General features: G+C 47.1%; 2 protein-coding genes across 6 annotated transcripts in view; both read left to right on the top strand.

Moving 5' to 3' along the window:
- The window catches only part of TTLL4 (tubulin tyrosine ligase like 4), a 38222-nt gene extending 35322 nt beyond the window's left edge, over window positions 1–2900 (top strand). The window contains exon 20 of the mRNA XM_053401486.1: window positions 2334–2900. The gene's annotated coding sequence lies outside the window, so the exon portion shown is untranslated. The remainder of the gene's footprint in view (window positions 1–2333) is intronic.
- PRKAG3 (protein kinase AMP-activated non-catalytic subunit gamma 3) lies at window positions 260–15713 on the top strand. Of its 5 annotated transcripts, none has more exons than XM_053401651.1 (11): window positions 260–579; window positions 3366–4018; window positions 5838–5919; window positions 6218–6276; window positions 6515–6560; window positions 7881–7935; window positions 8350–8476; window positions 8988–9153; window positions 9823–9860; window positions 10459–10643; window positions 15595–15713. In XM_053401651.1, exons 2-11 carry the CDS (start codon window positions 3470–3472, stop codon window positions 15674–15676), a joined length of 1389 nt encoding a protein of 462 aa, XP_053257626.1. In that variant the 5' UTR covers window positions 260–579; window positions 3366–3469; the 3' UTR covers window positions 15677–15713. The 5 variants fall into 5 exon arrangements, 4 of the variants coding, with proteins under 4 accessions (XP_053257626.1, XP_053257606.1, XP_053257600.1 ...); XR_008331985.1 differs by lacking the exon at window positions 260–579 and adding an exon at window positions 11839–12020 and having other exon boundaries at window positions 3138–4018; window positions 10459–10605; XM_053401631.1 differs by lacking the exon at window positions 260–579 and adding an exon at window positions 11839–11932 and having other exon boundaries at window positions 3138–4018; window positions 10459–10605.
- The last annotated feature ends 497 nt before the right edge of the window (window positions 15714–16210 follow it).

Consider the following 16210-nt stretch of genomic DNA (forward strand, 5'->3'; position numbering starts at 1 on the left):
TCCTCCCGGGAGGGGCTGCCCCCCCATAGCCTCCATCACCTCTTCTCCTCGCCCCACCTCCCACCCCGCGAGACGCTGTCCCACCGCGCACAGGCTTCTGTGCCCCGACTTCCTCCCTTCGCACATTCCGTGATTTATTTACAGCCGAAGCCGAGTCGCGCTCTCTCCCCCCACCCCCCGCCCTCCAGGGCAAACAGGAGGCTTCGCCCGAAGCTTCCCGAGCGAGAGGCCGCGTCCCCGTCCCGTCCCCCCAGCGGAGCCCGCTTTCCTCGCCGCATCCCTCGCCCCAGGACCCCTCGGCGCCTGGGAGAGCCCCGCTCTCGGCATGCCCTGCTCCTCCTCCACCGTCTCGGGAGGCGGCCGCGCGCTGCCCTGAGTCCCCCGGGAGGCGGCGGGAAGGCCCTTCTTCGCACAGCGCGGCAGGCGGTGGCCCCTCCGCCCCTCCTGGCGCCGCGCGCCCCCGGGTGTTGCTGCCAGGCCCGCCGCCTTCCTGACACGGACTGGCTCCCCGGCCAGGCGCCCGAAAATAGCAGCTGCCTCGGCATGGAGCGGGCGGCGGCGGCACCGGCCTCGGAGCAGGTAAGCCCGGCGGAGAGACCTCCCCGAGAAAGGGCTTCGCGGCGGGTGCCTTTCTGCCGGCCAGGCCGGCCCGGGGAGCACGGACGGAGGGCACTTCCTGGCGCAACAACGCCGCGACCACTTCCTGCTTTGGGTTGCCGGGGGAGTGGGGCTAGCGGGGCTTACCTGAGCCCCGGGACGTGCTCCCCAAGCTCATTGGACACCCTTGAGTGTCAAGAACGGAGCTTTTGAGCACGTGCAGAGCGCTGCCTGTCCCTCTGCGTTTTCTCTCCCACACCTTCGGGTGCGATTCCTAGGCGTGCTTGGCCCGTAACAATTTCGCGTTTAGAAATTGAACTCGGTGTTCCGACTCGTCTGCTGCCGATTTAAATAAATCTTATGCATTAATGCGAGCCGCGCAAGTATTCGGGTGAACAAAAACAAAAGCTCTGAAGACAAAGGGAGAAACGCACGCGCGTTTTGTTTTTAGAGAATGCAAGCACGTGTCGTCATAACTGGCTCCCTCTATATCAGAAAACCTGCATTTCGTGCGGCGTTGCTATTTGTTTAAAAATCTGCTGAACTGAGGACACCTTTTTAATCAACGCATTTAATTGATCAATCGATCAAGCAAATAGTGCAGCCATAAACGAAGTGAGAGAAAGTTGGCAGCTGAATCCCATTCCTACATGGCTCTCTTGCTGTCTTGCAAGTGCCTTTTTTAATATTATTAAAACTTTCCTCCAAAACCAGGTCTTTGGTCCTTAACTTATCTGCGGCCTTTTAGAAGTGGGTGGGATGTTCTTAGTGTATTTCTCTTCCCTCTTGGTTTTAATGTATCTGTGTGGGGTTTATTGTCTAGTTTGTTTATTTAGCTGTAAGTTGCTTTGGGTTGCCCTGGGCAAGATAAAGCAACTGGCACATTAAATAAATAAATAAATTACTGGTTATATTTGTCAGCTGGCATGTTTCTGCTTTCTGTCTATTGCGGTAGGAAAATTGTGGGCTACCAAATCTCTGCCTGGGGTTTGATCCATGTCTCAGCATGTGTCTGTGTCTGATTGCACTCTGCTCCTACGCATGTTTCCTCCTGTGTCTGAGTACGCATGCATTGTGGTTGAGTGTGTTGTCTGTCATGCACAGTCTCTGACTGGGTGCAGCCTGAATCAGCTTTATTGGATCATCTGTGTGAACCCCTTCCACATTTACAATAGACCCTTTACTGCAGTGTCCTTACAGATGCTAGCTTTGGGTACTAACTGGAAAAGCCGTAGGTATGATTGTTGGGGATTGTTAGAGCTAGAGGTCTCCTCTCCCACCATGTCACTGTTTCTTAATTCCCTTGTGGTATTAGCTGGTTAAGCCACCCTCTTTCCCATGATGTAAAAAGAAGGACATACGGTTATCCTACCCAAGATTTAAACATCTGCTTTCCCACAGCATGCTTAACATTCCCTGCAAACAACTCTGCCTGCAACTTGAAAAGCTGTAACAATAGGAAGGAAATAAACAGCAGCCATGTGAGGATGAAGGAAGTGGCCCCTGCCTGCAGAAAATATGTGAAGCACTAAGTTTTTTGATCCCTCCAGCATTCAGTTTGAACTAGATTTGTAGCACTTTGGGGATTGAGGGCCTAGGGTGGAGTCTGAGGTTCCCTGTCCACTGCAGAATTACAGCTCTCACTCTTCAGATCTTAAAAGCTGAACTATTTTGCACATTGAATGTGGACCACAGAGGCCACTTTTTAACTCTCTCCATTTTTCCTTAACTCCCAGGCAGCACCACTGAGCAATGGCCTCCAGCCTCAGGAAGCAGGTGGGTACTACACTGGTCTTGCCTGCCGGTGGTGGAGTGACCGCTTTCAAGTACAGACTTCACTGCCTGCCAGCCAGACTGACTCATGACATGTGTTGCAGGGAACAGTTTGGGGTGTTAATTACCTGCTTTGAGTGTCTTCTAAACTTGCTAATCCATAACAGCATGATTGTGTGTACTAACTTTGGGACATTATACATCACTTTTTGAGCCATGCTGCGAGCCATCCGAACCACTGCCTCCCCTATCATTCTAAGTCTTGGAAAATCTCAGTTGTACCCAGATTTCACTTTTTGCTTTCCTGTTTGAGAATGGCTCCAGTTCTGCTAGTACCTGTGAAACCCATCCTAATGTCATCTTACAAAATTGAATTATGTGAGGCCTGAGTTCAAAATCTGGGCTCATACTTAGATTCCTTGGATAAGCCCAGTATTGTCCATCCTCCATTTTCTATCTGTCAGGTGGGAATATTGGTGACCTACCTCACAGGGTTGTTGTGAGGGCAATCAATAAAGATAATGAAGCTATTCAACTGCCACAGAAATGTGTGAATAAATACAGTATACAGCCCCCTCCTGACCGGGTCTGCTTTTTCAGAGCAAGTAGTTAGCCCCTTTTACACTTTCCCCTCTACTGTAAAATTTGCAGAAGAGAGTTTGGGCTCTGTCTGAAATCAACGAATGCCATCACCTTAGGCTGAAGTGTGTGGGTTGCTGCCTGTCAAGGGATGTAAACAATCAACTAACTGGATGTGCTCTGTGGGGTAGGGTTGGTCAGTCTGCTGCAGCTTTTGGCTGGTTCTCTGTGCAAGTCATGGGTTGTTCAGCTCAGCATGCGTGTTCCTGCAGTTTATGTGAGAACATACCATTTCTTTAGGCTTAGTGAGAAGGAGGGAAGGTTGTGTCAGTCAAAAGGGCCAAGATTACTTAAATGTTTCACCTACCAAGAAGTTTTTGGTGTCTGGATTTGCAATGCCTCCCCTTACCCACTAGGCCCCAACCTGTCTCTGGATGTTAAGGAATCAGCGTTGGAAGCCAAGGTTGTAGGGCAAGAGGCCAAGGACCTGGCTGCAGATGGCAAAGGTACAGAGTTGAGCATGATGAATGTGATGTCAGATGGCAGGACCATGGACGGGGATCCCAGAGCTGTTGGGCTGGATGCCAAGACTGCAAATCGGGATGGCAAAGTAACAGCTGGGGATGCCGTTGCTACGGAATCGGATATTAAGGCTGCAGATTCAGAGGCCAGAGAACTGGATACAGCTGACAACTACGGTGGACCACAGGCCACAGTGACAGATAGGAGACAAACAGGTCCAGGGGGCAAGGAGGACGTGATGCCAAGAGGCAGGTGCAAGAGCTCGAACGCCAGTGCCCCCACCCTGAATGTTAAAGATGCCGGTCAGCAAAACAAAGGCACGGTTGTGGATGCCAAAGCAACATCAGAAGTCACCAAGCCAGATGAGAGCAACAAAGATGACGATGGTGACATCATTTCTCTCGACTGTGAAATTCTTGGGTTTGGTCCTGATACTGATTTGCTGGGACCGGATGCTGAGACTTACATGCATTTCATGCGGCGCCACCACTGTTATGATGCCATTCCCACCAGCTCCAAACTGGTAGTGTTTGACACAACCTTGCAGGTAAGGGGGGAAGTGGGAGCTGTTGTGGGTCAAGGAAGGGGATAGAAAGCTGGTCATTTTAATAATGGGATAATGGAAGCTCAGTTCTTTACTAATCAGGGTGGGGAACCTGTGGCAATCCAGATACTGTTGGGACTGATATGAGTTGGAGTCCCGATCCCTGTTACAAATCCTGAAACATCCAGCAAATACAGGACAGTAGTCCAATAGGCTCAAGTCAACAGCTCTGCTCCCTCTCAATGTTCCTAGTAAAATTGTTATCAGCACTCAAGAAAAGCTAGTTCTCAAAATAGAATACAGGGTGGAATGGTGCAGATGGGAGTGTGCAAAAGGCTTGAATGTGAGTGGCTCAGATAACTGAGGGTTGGGAATAATTGGAAGCAGCATAGTTCCAACCTGATGGTATCTCTTTTCTTTCCGTATGTAAGTGAATGCTTGCTTTTCACTTCTATGGGAAAAGTAAACAATTATACTTGAGGAACGCTTCTGGTTTTTCAAATTTATAATGTTTCTGAACTGTTCATCATACAATTCCAGATTGGTGTACAGAAGGATGAATAACGCTGTTCACACAAGAAAAATCATAAAGGGGCAGCATTCATTTAACTAGTCCTGTTAGTGGAAGCCAACATGAGGACTTACACTAGTGCAACATGTCCCCACATGTTATCTGAAATTGGCTCAGGGGAAGCTGAAAACCTGATGGACCAGTTGCCATAGAGTCACATTGAATTCCACCCAAGGAGTAGGGAAGGCAGAATAAAATATCTTGCATGCCAGTGCAGACAGGAGTAACTTCAGACAGCGCTTGCACCCCTGGCAGTGTGACCTCCCCTGACAGGGATTCTACACTGAAGTTTGTGGGGGTTTCCCTACCCTTTTAGTACATGTCCGCCCTCCTCCCATATAACTACACTACACTCAGCAGTTTTCAACTTCCTAATCTGTCAGGTACTGGTACTTGACTTTCTGTTATGGCAGGCAGTGTGTGTGTTGTGGGGAGCTGTAGAAATTAATAGAGCACAAAGCTATCAATGGTTACTAGCTGCAATGACTGTTCTCCCTCCATTTTAGGAGGCAGTAGGCCTCTGAATACTAACTATTTTGGAATACAAGTGGAGAGAGTGCTGTTGGTTTTCAATATGCATCTGAATGGCTACTGTGAGAACAGGATTCTGGACTAGGCGGGCCTTTGGACTCTTCTTATGACACTGGCAGAGCTGGATATAGGAACTCAAAACCGTCTGCAAGGATTAAACAAATAGATGCTCACTTTCAGGATGAAGCAATTCTACCTGTTTCATCAGGTTATTCCTGCTGCTGCAAGTTTACCTTCCCTCATATTTGTTGTAGTTCATCACATTCCTAGAGCTGTGACTTAGGAGGAGGTAGAATCATGGGAAGAGAGCAAACTTGGAAGAAAGTCCAAGCCACAACATTTGGTAAAAAATAGGCCTAAGGTCCTAAAATAGAACCACAATGTTTAATAATATCTAGTCTAGCAGAAGAATATAATTGCTACACAGAGTTGGAGTCCAAGAGGGTGCAGTGTGGGCGATTACTTCTGGATTTTCCCCTGCCCAGCCTTCTTAGCTGGATGCAGCTGTTTCCTCACCCTGTAGATCTGGCCTGACCAATGTGGTGCCTTCCAGATATTGTACTACAATTCAGCCTCAGACCAATGGTAAGGATGACGGGGCCTGAAGCCCAACAAGACCTGAAGGGCACCACATTGACTACTCCTAACTGCAGATAGACAGGAATATTGAATAGCAACTGCAAGTCCGGGCCACCTATTCTTTTTTCCTCCTGTCCCCAGATAAAGAAGGCCTTCTTAGCCATGGTGGCCAATGGGGTGCGAGCAGCCCCTCTCTGGGACAACAAGCAGCAGTGTTTTGTGGGTAAGTGATGCTGCGTTCAGGAGGGCAACACAGGACAGCAGGTTTTGGGCAAAAGGCAGTGTGAATTGGGATTTCATAGGACTACTGCTGGCCATTCAAACTGTACTAGGGATGGTCAAGAAGGCAAGGTTGGGTGTGTGCAGGAATTCTGCAAGTGCCTTATTAAGGAAAGGCTCAACCATCTGCTGTCCTGAGAACTGGGGCCTGCACAAGGTAGCCCTTCAGCTCCTCCAGACCTACACCTATGTGTATCCACTCTCTTCCTTTTCCTCTTTCCCCCTACTCTCTCTTACTGCAGGTATGTTGACTATCACTGACTTCATTAACATCCTACATCGCTACTACCGATCACCTCTGGTGAGTTTTCCAGGACTGCTCAATTGCCTTTGCAAGATCTGGAGCAAACCAGCTTCCAGCATCTCCCTCCCAATATGTACAGGGACGGAGGGGGGTGGGCAGGGGCAGAGGGGTGACAGCGAAGCAAGAGGACCTGTGACTTCAAAGTACAAGTGTGGGCTGCTTGGAACTCTCACTATCTTATCCTTTTGTGGGTGACATCACCCTGCTTACGAGTATCATTTTGTGCTGTTTTTAGGTTCAGATATATGAGATCGAGGAACACAAAATTGAAACGTGGAGAGGTGAGGAGGGCACCACTAGGGGGAGTAGTGTATGCATGGATGCTATTGAATATCTTTAAAATTGATTGTCAGCAGTGGAAGGTGAATTGCACTCTGTGTGTGTGTGCACATGTTTACGTCTGTCTCCCTGCTTCTGGCCTTGATTTAAACAGTTCCTCTCTTAACTTGGTATCCCTTCCTACTTGATAGTCTTGCCTCTAGACAAGGCGCGGCCAGCATTTAGTCCAACAACATCTAAAGGACAACAGCTCCCATAATTCCCTCCCATTGGCCATGCTGGCTAGGGCTGATGGGAGTTGGGGCCCATTGGCCACCCCAGCCCCTAGGCAAAGGGTTTAGGTTACAGTACTCTAGGGATCGGAAACCAGTGACTTCTGGTTTTGATGGACTCCATAAGCCCTTGCCGGGATGACCAATAACAATCTGGAGGCTATTTTGCTGCATTCTGATGAAATTCCATGTGCTATAGCCCATTGCTGTGAGCTCATTGGATCCTGTCCGATTTCTGTCCCTGGTGTTTCTGCTTACTCTCTCCCTTTGAGCTTGATCCACACAACCACCCAGAAGAGGGGTAGCTAATGCGGTACCTTCCAGATGTTGATCCAGCTCCTTTCATCCTTAGTCAGCATGGCCCAATGGTCAAGGATGGTGGCAAGTGAAATCCAACATGTGGAGGGCACCACGTGGGCTGCCCCTGACTCAGAGGGAAGGTGCAAGGCTCAGGGAGGATCCTCCATCTGCTCACTGCTTGCATGTTCAGTGGTGGAGCACATGCTCTGCTTGCAAATGATCTGAGATTCAATCCCTGGCATCTCCTGTTTGGGTAGGGAAATGCTCCCTAGCTAAAACCCTGGAGGGTGGCTGGCAATCAGGACGCAGGCAGTGCTAGGCTAAATGGACCATTGGTTTGATTCAGTATAACACCTATAGTACCCTTTCTCTCTTCAGAGTGGGGAAACCCAGCCAGATGGGCAGGATATAAATAATAAAATTATTTTTAAAAAAGTATTATACATTGAATCACTGTCCCAATTTCTGAGATGCTTTCAGTGCACATAACATGGGAATAAAGTTGATGTTATGGTAAATCATCTTCAACTTGACAGCAATTAACCATATGGTATAGTGACCTTAAGCTGTTATATGCCAAAATCTAAGAAACTCATCATCCTTCTAAATAGATTGGAAACCCAACTGAACTCTTTTGCCAGATTCCCCTCCCCCCACAGAAGTAGCTTCATCCTTAACCTGTGGTAGTTCTTCCATCTTACCTAGGGCAACGGTTCCATATACTATTCAGGTGCTTTCCTTTCTCCCCAGAGGTGTATTTGCAAGGTTTCTTCAAACCCTTGGTGTGCATCTCCCCAAATGATAGGTAAGTCATTCCTGATGCTTGCTTACTCCTCCCACAGATCCCTCCTCTTTGGCAGGAAAGGTGGGAAAGAATTTTAATGAATACATAATAATAGTGTGGCTAGCTTTGATGGAAAGAGTCTTGTACTTTTAACAACTGCATGGCAGTTGGTATAAAAGAGTGAAGTTTTACTCATCAGTTCCTTGCCAGGAAACACTTCACTTGCTGATTTCTGCCTGTCAAACAGCTGAATGCACAGAGCCTTTGTCCATAATAGGGGTGGGGGAACCTTCACTGTCTCACAACGCCTACTCCATTTAGAGCAGCTGTGCTGCGTGATGCCCAAAGTGGAAGCGGTAAATGGGTACAGTCCCTTGGTACAGGGAGCCAATCTCCAGGCATGTCATATTGCCCTTTTGTTTCTCCCTTTCCTAGCCTATTTGATGCTGTTTATTCCTTGATTAAGCACAAGATCCATCGGCTGCCTGTTATCGAGCCCATCTCAGGGAACGTCCTACACATTCTGACCCACAAACGTATCCTCAAGTTCCTGCATATCTTCGTGAGTGTCTAGTGGTCCCAAATTCCTCTTGGCATAGATGATGGCAAGGCAGATTATTTTTGGTCTCAGTGGGGCCTATGTTGGCCCAGTGCCCGATGCTCTCTTTTATCATTTATTTATTGGTAGAGAGCTAACAGGGTATGTGGTGCCTTGCAGAGCTGCATAGGGAAAAATAGACTGGCCACTTCCCTCAAGATGCTCACGATCTAAAATAGACAATTGGGAAAATAGTAGAAGTTGGGAGAGTAAGAGGTTAGGCTCCACTAGGGATGTAAAAAGGTATCATTTTCTTTTTTGTCCCATATTCATTGTCTGCAGCTCTATTTCTATTCTGCTGCAGTTCAGTTTCTGCAAAAAAATGTTATCCAGCTCACTGTTCACTGTGGCCAAATTTAATAATGCAATTAATTACATTATTGTATGAATACACATCATTCATTTCCATTGTGGGGCAGGGGGAGCATCACCAATAATGCACTGAAAAAAATAACCTCCTCTTCTCTCACTACAGGGAGCCATGCTTCCAAAGCCACGATTCCTGCAGAAAACCATCCTGGAACTAGGCATTGGCACCTTCCGTGACGTTGCCATGGTCCTGGAGTCAGCCCCTGTCTACACAGCCTTGGAGATTTTTGTGGACCGCAGGGTCTCAGCATTGCCTGTTGTTAATGAAAAAGGTACCGGTACTTGCTGTGGGGAGCTCCTCTGCTCTGCTCACCGCTATGTTTGCCGTTTCAGCTGAGCCTTACCTCTCTCTCATATGTTATCAGCTTTCTAATTCATCCTCTACTTTTTCTTGGGCCCTGAAATTCCACAAACCCTATGTGACATTTATCAAACAATCCAAGCCAATCTCGTGATGCAGCTTTTGCCAAGCTGCGCCATTTTGGGGTTCCATATTTGAATCCCACCCACCCTGCTTGAGCCAATGAACCATAGTGCTATATGTAACATCTCAGAGATAGTGTTGAATCACCATCACCCAGATGTTGTCACTTTTGTAAATTCCACCCGCTGTCATAAAATCAGGAACCCTCTTTTTATGTATTAACTATGAACTTCAAGATGTGATAAAAGCCTGGAAAAGTGGTGTTCACGTATATGATAATATGAATGAATAATGCTCTGTGTCTATTCAAGACTTTATTGTGAGTGGATTTTTTCTTTTATCGGGTATTTCTTAATTATTTTTCTGATTAATACATATGGAATACTTGCTTAGTTGGAACGTATTAAATATATCAATACTTTTTAAAAATGGATGATAACTACATTATGAGGTGGGTGAATGGGAGGGTTTTCTCTACTGAGTCCCTTATAATGCTTCCCTCACTTTCTCTTTACAGGGAGGGTAGTTGGCCTCTACTCTCGCTTTGATGTGATTGTAAGTACAGCACAATCATATTTTTGCAGGTGTGAAGTTGGCTGGCGGGAGAATGGATTTTTTTAATAGCCAAAGCTAAGAAAACGGAATGTTTCCCTGTCTTGCCTCTAGGGGATGCAGTACCTGTTTAAAATTTTAAGATGGGAAGATCACTTGGTAGTGTGTGTGTGTGTGTGTGTGTGTGTGTGTGTGTGTGTTTTGGTATCCCTCACAAATGTTTCCTGAACTCCATCTATCTAAAGGGATTTAGGTGGTGTTACTAATTTTCACTGCTATTTTTCAGCTCTAGACAGAGAAGTCAGCGGCAGTTTCCCTCTTAAACATAGGGTGAAAAGCAAAGGAGAACATTGTCTCCAGGGCTGTGATTCTAAATTGATGGCGGATTAGGGTCCATTTATCAAAGTGGCTGTCACAAGGTGCATTAAACCAGTGTGTAGCAACTGAGCCTTGTTTCAGCAAGAGTTACCTGGATATTAAAGTTAGAGTTCTCCCACCTTTGCAAAGTGGGATTGGGGTAGCTTTATTCTCTGCCAATGCCAAGCCCCTGCCTGGATGATATGTCATGGTGGCTTGAAACCATTTCCTTGTCTCTGCTTAGCACTTGGCTGCCCAGAAGTCCTACAACAACCTGGACATTACTGTGGGGGAAGCACTGAAGCAGCGCTCAGTCTGCCTGGAAGGGGTGCTCACCTGCCATCCTTATGAAACGATGGAAGACATTATTGATCGCATCGCCAAGGAGCAGGTATGCCAGAGTGGAGCAGGAAGAATGTGCAGCTTTAGGTAACAGTTACTCTGTGGCAAGACCTTGACCTCTCCAGGTCCATAAAATCTGACTTCAGGAGTTAAATGTTCAGCCTAAACCTCTTCTGTCTCTACTTTCTGCTTACTCAAGTCATGCCTAGTGACACTTTCTAATCCAGTCAGCCTCTAATCCTGTCGCCTGATTGACTTTGCTCTATTGGCATAGGTGTTCCAGCAGTAACCATCTCTGGCTTGTTCTTCCCCATGACACTCATGGAAGAGACAAGTCCACACTAGTGGCTTACAGGCCCTAGGAAAAGGATGGGAAATATTGTGGAATACTGTATTCCAACCATTTAAGCAAAAAACAAAAACTCCCAAAATAATTCTCATGAGACTTCTCCAGGGTAGAAGCTATTCCCAATGAATCACTTAAAAAGGGGGTCCACGGGGAAAGCCAAGAGCCCGCACAGAAGAGGTAGCTTGCTCAGGTGGGTGGTCCCCAAGGTAAGTGAAACCATCTTCAGATGCTGATGAGAACTGGACACCTAAAGGCTGCTTCACATGTTATATGAGAGAAAACAGCTGTTTGCTGCCATACAGCAGGAAGCCATGGCAAGTCCCAGCTCCCTGCTGCACATACAGGTCTCATGCATATGGTGGGAAACATCTATCTGTTGCGTGTAATGATTTACTGAACCAATGGGGAACCTGTGGTCCTTCACAAAGCGTTGGGACCCCAATTCCCATCAGCCCCAGCCAGCATGGTCAATGGTCAGGGATGAAGGGTAATGTAGTTCAGCAAAAACACCTAGAGGGTCACAGATTCCCCATTCTAGAAGCAAACAGGTGTTTCCATATGCAAACACACATACCTTAAAAAATTATAATGTGGGAAGCAGCCCTAGACTTATTTTCTGTATAGCACAGTTGCTCCTCTGCAACTAAAGGCTAATAGGCGGCGCAACAGCACCCAGCTTTAACTTTCCTGCCTGCCACTCTTAATTGTAACTTTTCCCAGAATGCCCTGTCCCTCGGCTATCTTGCTGTACTAGGATGGTGATGATGTTAATAATAATAATAATAGCATTATGCCACCAAAGGGAAACGTTTCTGAGGTTTGCCTCTGGAGGGAGGGGTAACTCTAGCCCTGTGGATGTCAAGCACTCATCTCGGCTCATCCCGTTACCGTACTCTTCTCTCCGTGATGGTGTGTGGCTCACTCATCTGGCAGGTCCATCGTCTGGTTCTGGTGGATGAGAAGAAAACCCCGCGGGGGATCGTGTCCCTCTCTGACATTCTCCAAGCCCTGGTTCTCACGCCTGCAGGTATCGATGCCCTAAACTCTTAAGCCGCCTGACGCTCCATCCTTCCTCCATTTGTACCCTCCATTTCCTCCGCTTCTCTCCAGCTCAGGTAGGCCCCATGCCTTGGCCTCTCTAGGCTCTGCCCTGCTGCTCGTTTTTGCCTTGCTGCTGGGTCTCTCTTGTCCGTCCGGCCAAGCCAGGTCTGTATTTCTGTCTGTCTAGAACCAAACACCCAGCCTGGAAGGGAGGCCAATGCTATGGATCGTAAACACAGCATAGCCTGTAGGAGGAACCTCTTCATGAGAGGTCCGCAGGGTGGCAATACAAGAATGGGCCCTTTCTGCAGTGGCTCCCCGGGGAAGCTCACCTGGCACCTTCATTACATATATCCAGGCAGCAGGTGAAAACGTTTCTCTTTAACCAGGCCTTTGGCTGATTAACATTCTTTTTAATGTGTTTGTGGGAGGGGGGCTTATGGGTTTGTTTTTATTATGTATTTTGCATTTATTTTTATGTTGTGAACTGCCCTGTGATCTTCAGATGAAGGGTGGTATACAAATTTAATACATTAGTTATGATTATGATTATGATTATTAGGGGGGCTGCTCAGACACACACAGGCAGGGTTCCAGCTTCTGCCAAGAGAGAGGCCTCCTGATACATCAAAGCTGTGCTTAAACCTTTAAAATCAGCAGCTTCTCATTCCACCTCTAATCCATTCGGATTTTCTCCTTACTCTTTTTCACATCCCTTAGTGCTAGCACGGCACACCAATTGTTGGAAGTGTTTTATTGCATGGGAAGAGCTGGTTATAGAACTGGACGGCATCAGAGGAACCCTCTGCATCCAGAAAACTAAGCAGCTGTGTAGTGGGAAAGCTGGTGTATGTCTCACATATATGTAAATTTCTTTTGGCAGAGTGTTAGTAGATGTGCTGCATGTTAGATTCATTTCCAATTGAAATGATAAAACCCTGCTTTTCCACTGCATTTCCCTAGCACAGATTTTATCACGGGGAAATGGTGGTTTTTCAGTAACAACCAGTTCACTGGGTAACATGAGCTGGGGGTTATGCTACTTCCCATGCCCTGTAGTCACCCCAGCTGATTTATTTACCTGTTGTGGTTGCTAAAGGCACAGAGGCAGTTACAGCTTGGGGGCAGGTAGAGTGTCAGGTCAGCTGTTAAGATTAGCCTTTAAAGGTTGCAATGGAAAAATATGATATTCAGTGGATAAAGCACACACAGCCACAGTTCGCCACCCCCAAATTCCCCCCTTTATTTGAAAGCTCTCCTGTGACTTCAAAGCTGCCCATCAGAAATTCAGCCACTGTGTATCTCAGAAGAGTTCCCCCTGCTCCCTTTCCATGCCTTGTAAACTATTTTTACTCATCTGCTGTGATTTCTTCTCTGACTTCTAACTCAGGAGTTCTCAAGCTTTCTACCCCCCCAGCAACCACCTGAGAGGCCTACCAAACACAAAATGGCAGAGCCAGTAATAGAATGGTGGTGAATGCAGGCAGAGTTTATTCTAATCATCTGGCATAATTGTTCACTGGTATCTAATCCATTTCTGGAACATGCTAAATTCTCTGCCAAAGTGGTTTCCTTGTGACAAGGAGTTCCATAGTTCAGCTTTCCTCAAGCTAAGTATAAATATTGGAGTTACCATGACTCAGCCTCTCCTTTATAGGCAGAATTTGCTGAGCTAGAGGCTAAAAGGGGAAAAGGCATTTTATCTGCACATACCTCTTTCCCCCAAAACACACACACACACATGCCATTCAAAAAAGTATTTTTCATAATCTCTCATTTCTTCTCCCCATCTCCTTTCACACTTAACTTGTATCCTACTTTCCCCTGCCAGAAACAGCCTGCTTCTTTAATCCCTTCTCTTTGTTCCCTTTACGTTCGCTTCTTCTCTTACTTCCATTCTTTTTATTCCCAGTTAATTTTATTAAAATTAATATTTAATCTCTCTAATTTAAAGGGCTCAGCAATCTCCCTTGCAACAAGGCTTCCCTTACCATTGTGGGGAGCGGGGACAGTATAGTAGTTTACTATTGCAGGATCCAGCTTCTGCTACTTTTATTACATTATCTACAAGTTTTGGGGGGCGTCGTCAGCTTTCTCTCACTCTTCCACCTGCATAGGAGCATCTCAGTGATGGATGAGCACAGCAGCTAGAAAAAAGAGCTAAGGAACTTTCTCCTCCCATCTTGATATAAGCTATAAAGGGTGGGGGGGGTAGATCAGCCTCATGCCTTGCGTGGCTGGTGCACAACCTAGACTACCCATTAGTTGTTCTAGCAACCACATTATTATTTCCTCTTGTGTTTACTACTCGATTCCCCCCAAAAGCACACAATTCTGGCTGATGTGGCTCCCAGGAGAGGCTCTGGCCACAGGTTGCCACCACCTACGGCTTCTTGTTGCCTTGTTCCACTGGGCTTGAGTCTGAATGATCTCCCTTGTTCTTGCCTGATGCCATGGGCTCTCTGGATCACTGTGTTGCCACCTTCCCGCAACTAGCTGTGTGTACGGCTGCATCTGTGCTCCTACATGTTTGTACGCAAGCTGGGGTGGATCTGTTCGTGGTCTGTGTAGGGTAGCATCTCTTTGGTCAGCGCCTGTAGCCACCATGCCATAGAGGGGGTGGCTTACCCGTGCAGTCCTCATGATGTTGCTGGACTTTCCAAGTCAGATCAGCCCTCAGCCAGCATGGGGAACAGTATGGGATGATGGGAGGTGGTGTAGGACATCTAGGAGGGCCACACATTTCCTGGGCCTGATATAAGGAAATGCAAGTTGCCTCAAGTATAATTCACTGCAGAATAAATCAGTGGGATAGAGCTGCTTAGCCAAAATCCTAAGCCATTTTTTTGCTGCAGAACCCCCCACTCCCAGTACAATGCTTGAAAGGCAGCTAAGAAACTGCAAGTAAGTTCGATCTGCACCTAACTTCTGGCTGAGTTACTTTTAGGATTGCCACTCAACCGACTGGTTTTGGCTCCTGATTATCTAGTTTATGATAGAGCACAAGAAATTTAATAAGCTTGGGCATGTAACACCAGTGGCTAAAACACTAAAGCTCAGAGCAGCTTCCCAAGGATTCTCAGGCAGTCTCCCCCTGTATATGGCTTTCAGGGCCAAACTTGCTCAGCTTGAGCAATGCAACTACTTTGAAGCAGAACACCCCTCTCTGGTAATTGCAACCACGGGACTACCCAAGAACCGTAAGGGCTGGGCTGGAGAGACCACCAGCTAACATGATAAAAAGCAGCATGAAAAGAGGAGGTGCATTTCAAGCACCAACTAGCCTCTGATCATCAAAAGCCTCTTAACTGTAAGCAAGAGGTTTTGAACTTTTAGAAACTTTACTGATCACACCATTTGGGAATATTTCTTCTTAGTGAGGAGGCCACTGCATCCAATGAGGCTTCTGCATGTTCTCTAGGCCAGGAGTTTGTTATAGGAGGCACAGCCTGGCTTGTGTCTATGACTGCAGCGATTCTTCCCAGCAGGCCAGCTTGGGGAACAGGACTTATCCTCTGGGATATGTAGTTCATGGAAGGAAACAGCTGCTTCCCAACCGAATCACGCCCATCAGACAACAAAGAGGGAGAAGCATAGGCAGGATCCTTCTCCCACTATGGTATTAACTTTCTTCATTCCCTTCTACAGGCATCGACCGGTATTCAATCTGATGCCATTCAAGGCCACACTTGCTACCCAGCACTTTGGGTTACCTCCAGGGCATCTATGACACATGAGGGTAAGGTGGGGCTTTCCAGCCCATGAAAGAGAGAGAGAGAGATTTCTTCCTAACAGGCAACATTGGTGCTTTGGCTGCGTGTTCCTCCTATGATGCAGAAAGAGGTGAGAGAAGCAATAAGAAAGAAGGATCTGAACTGCAGAACTGTAAATAGATTTTTCAACCACTGAAATCTGCTAGAGTGTTATAGAAGCAGCCATGCTACAGATGGAGAGAAAGCTGGCCCTGGTTGAACATTTGCACCTGTTGCTTGTCTCCTTTTTCTATCCCCTGCTGACTGTAGGACATGTTATCATGCACAAAAATCCATCCTGCTTCAAGGCCTCTAGCAGATGCTTTTGACTGAACTGAGGTGACTGCTACTGCTCCAGACATACGGACACTCAAGAAGGCCCATGTCACTCACAAGAGGAAGGTAGACTACGATCGCAGTGGTTTGGCTCCATGACTTCAACAGAGAAAGGATTTCCGCATTAGACCCTGCTGCTTTGGAGAAAAGGCAGGTTGCTTCCAACACAGGACTAA

The sequence above is a fragment of the Podarcis raffonei genome, chromosome 1, assembly GCF_027172205.1.
Source record: "Podarcis raffonei isolate rPodRaf1 chromosome 1, rPodRaf1.pri, whole genome shotgun sequence".
Lineage (NCBI taxonomy): Eukaryota > Metazoa > Chordata > Lepidosauria > Squamata > Lacertidae > Podarcis > Podarcis raffonei.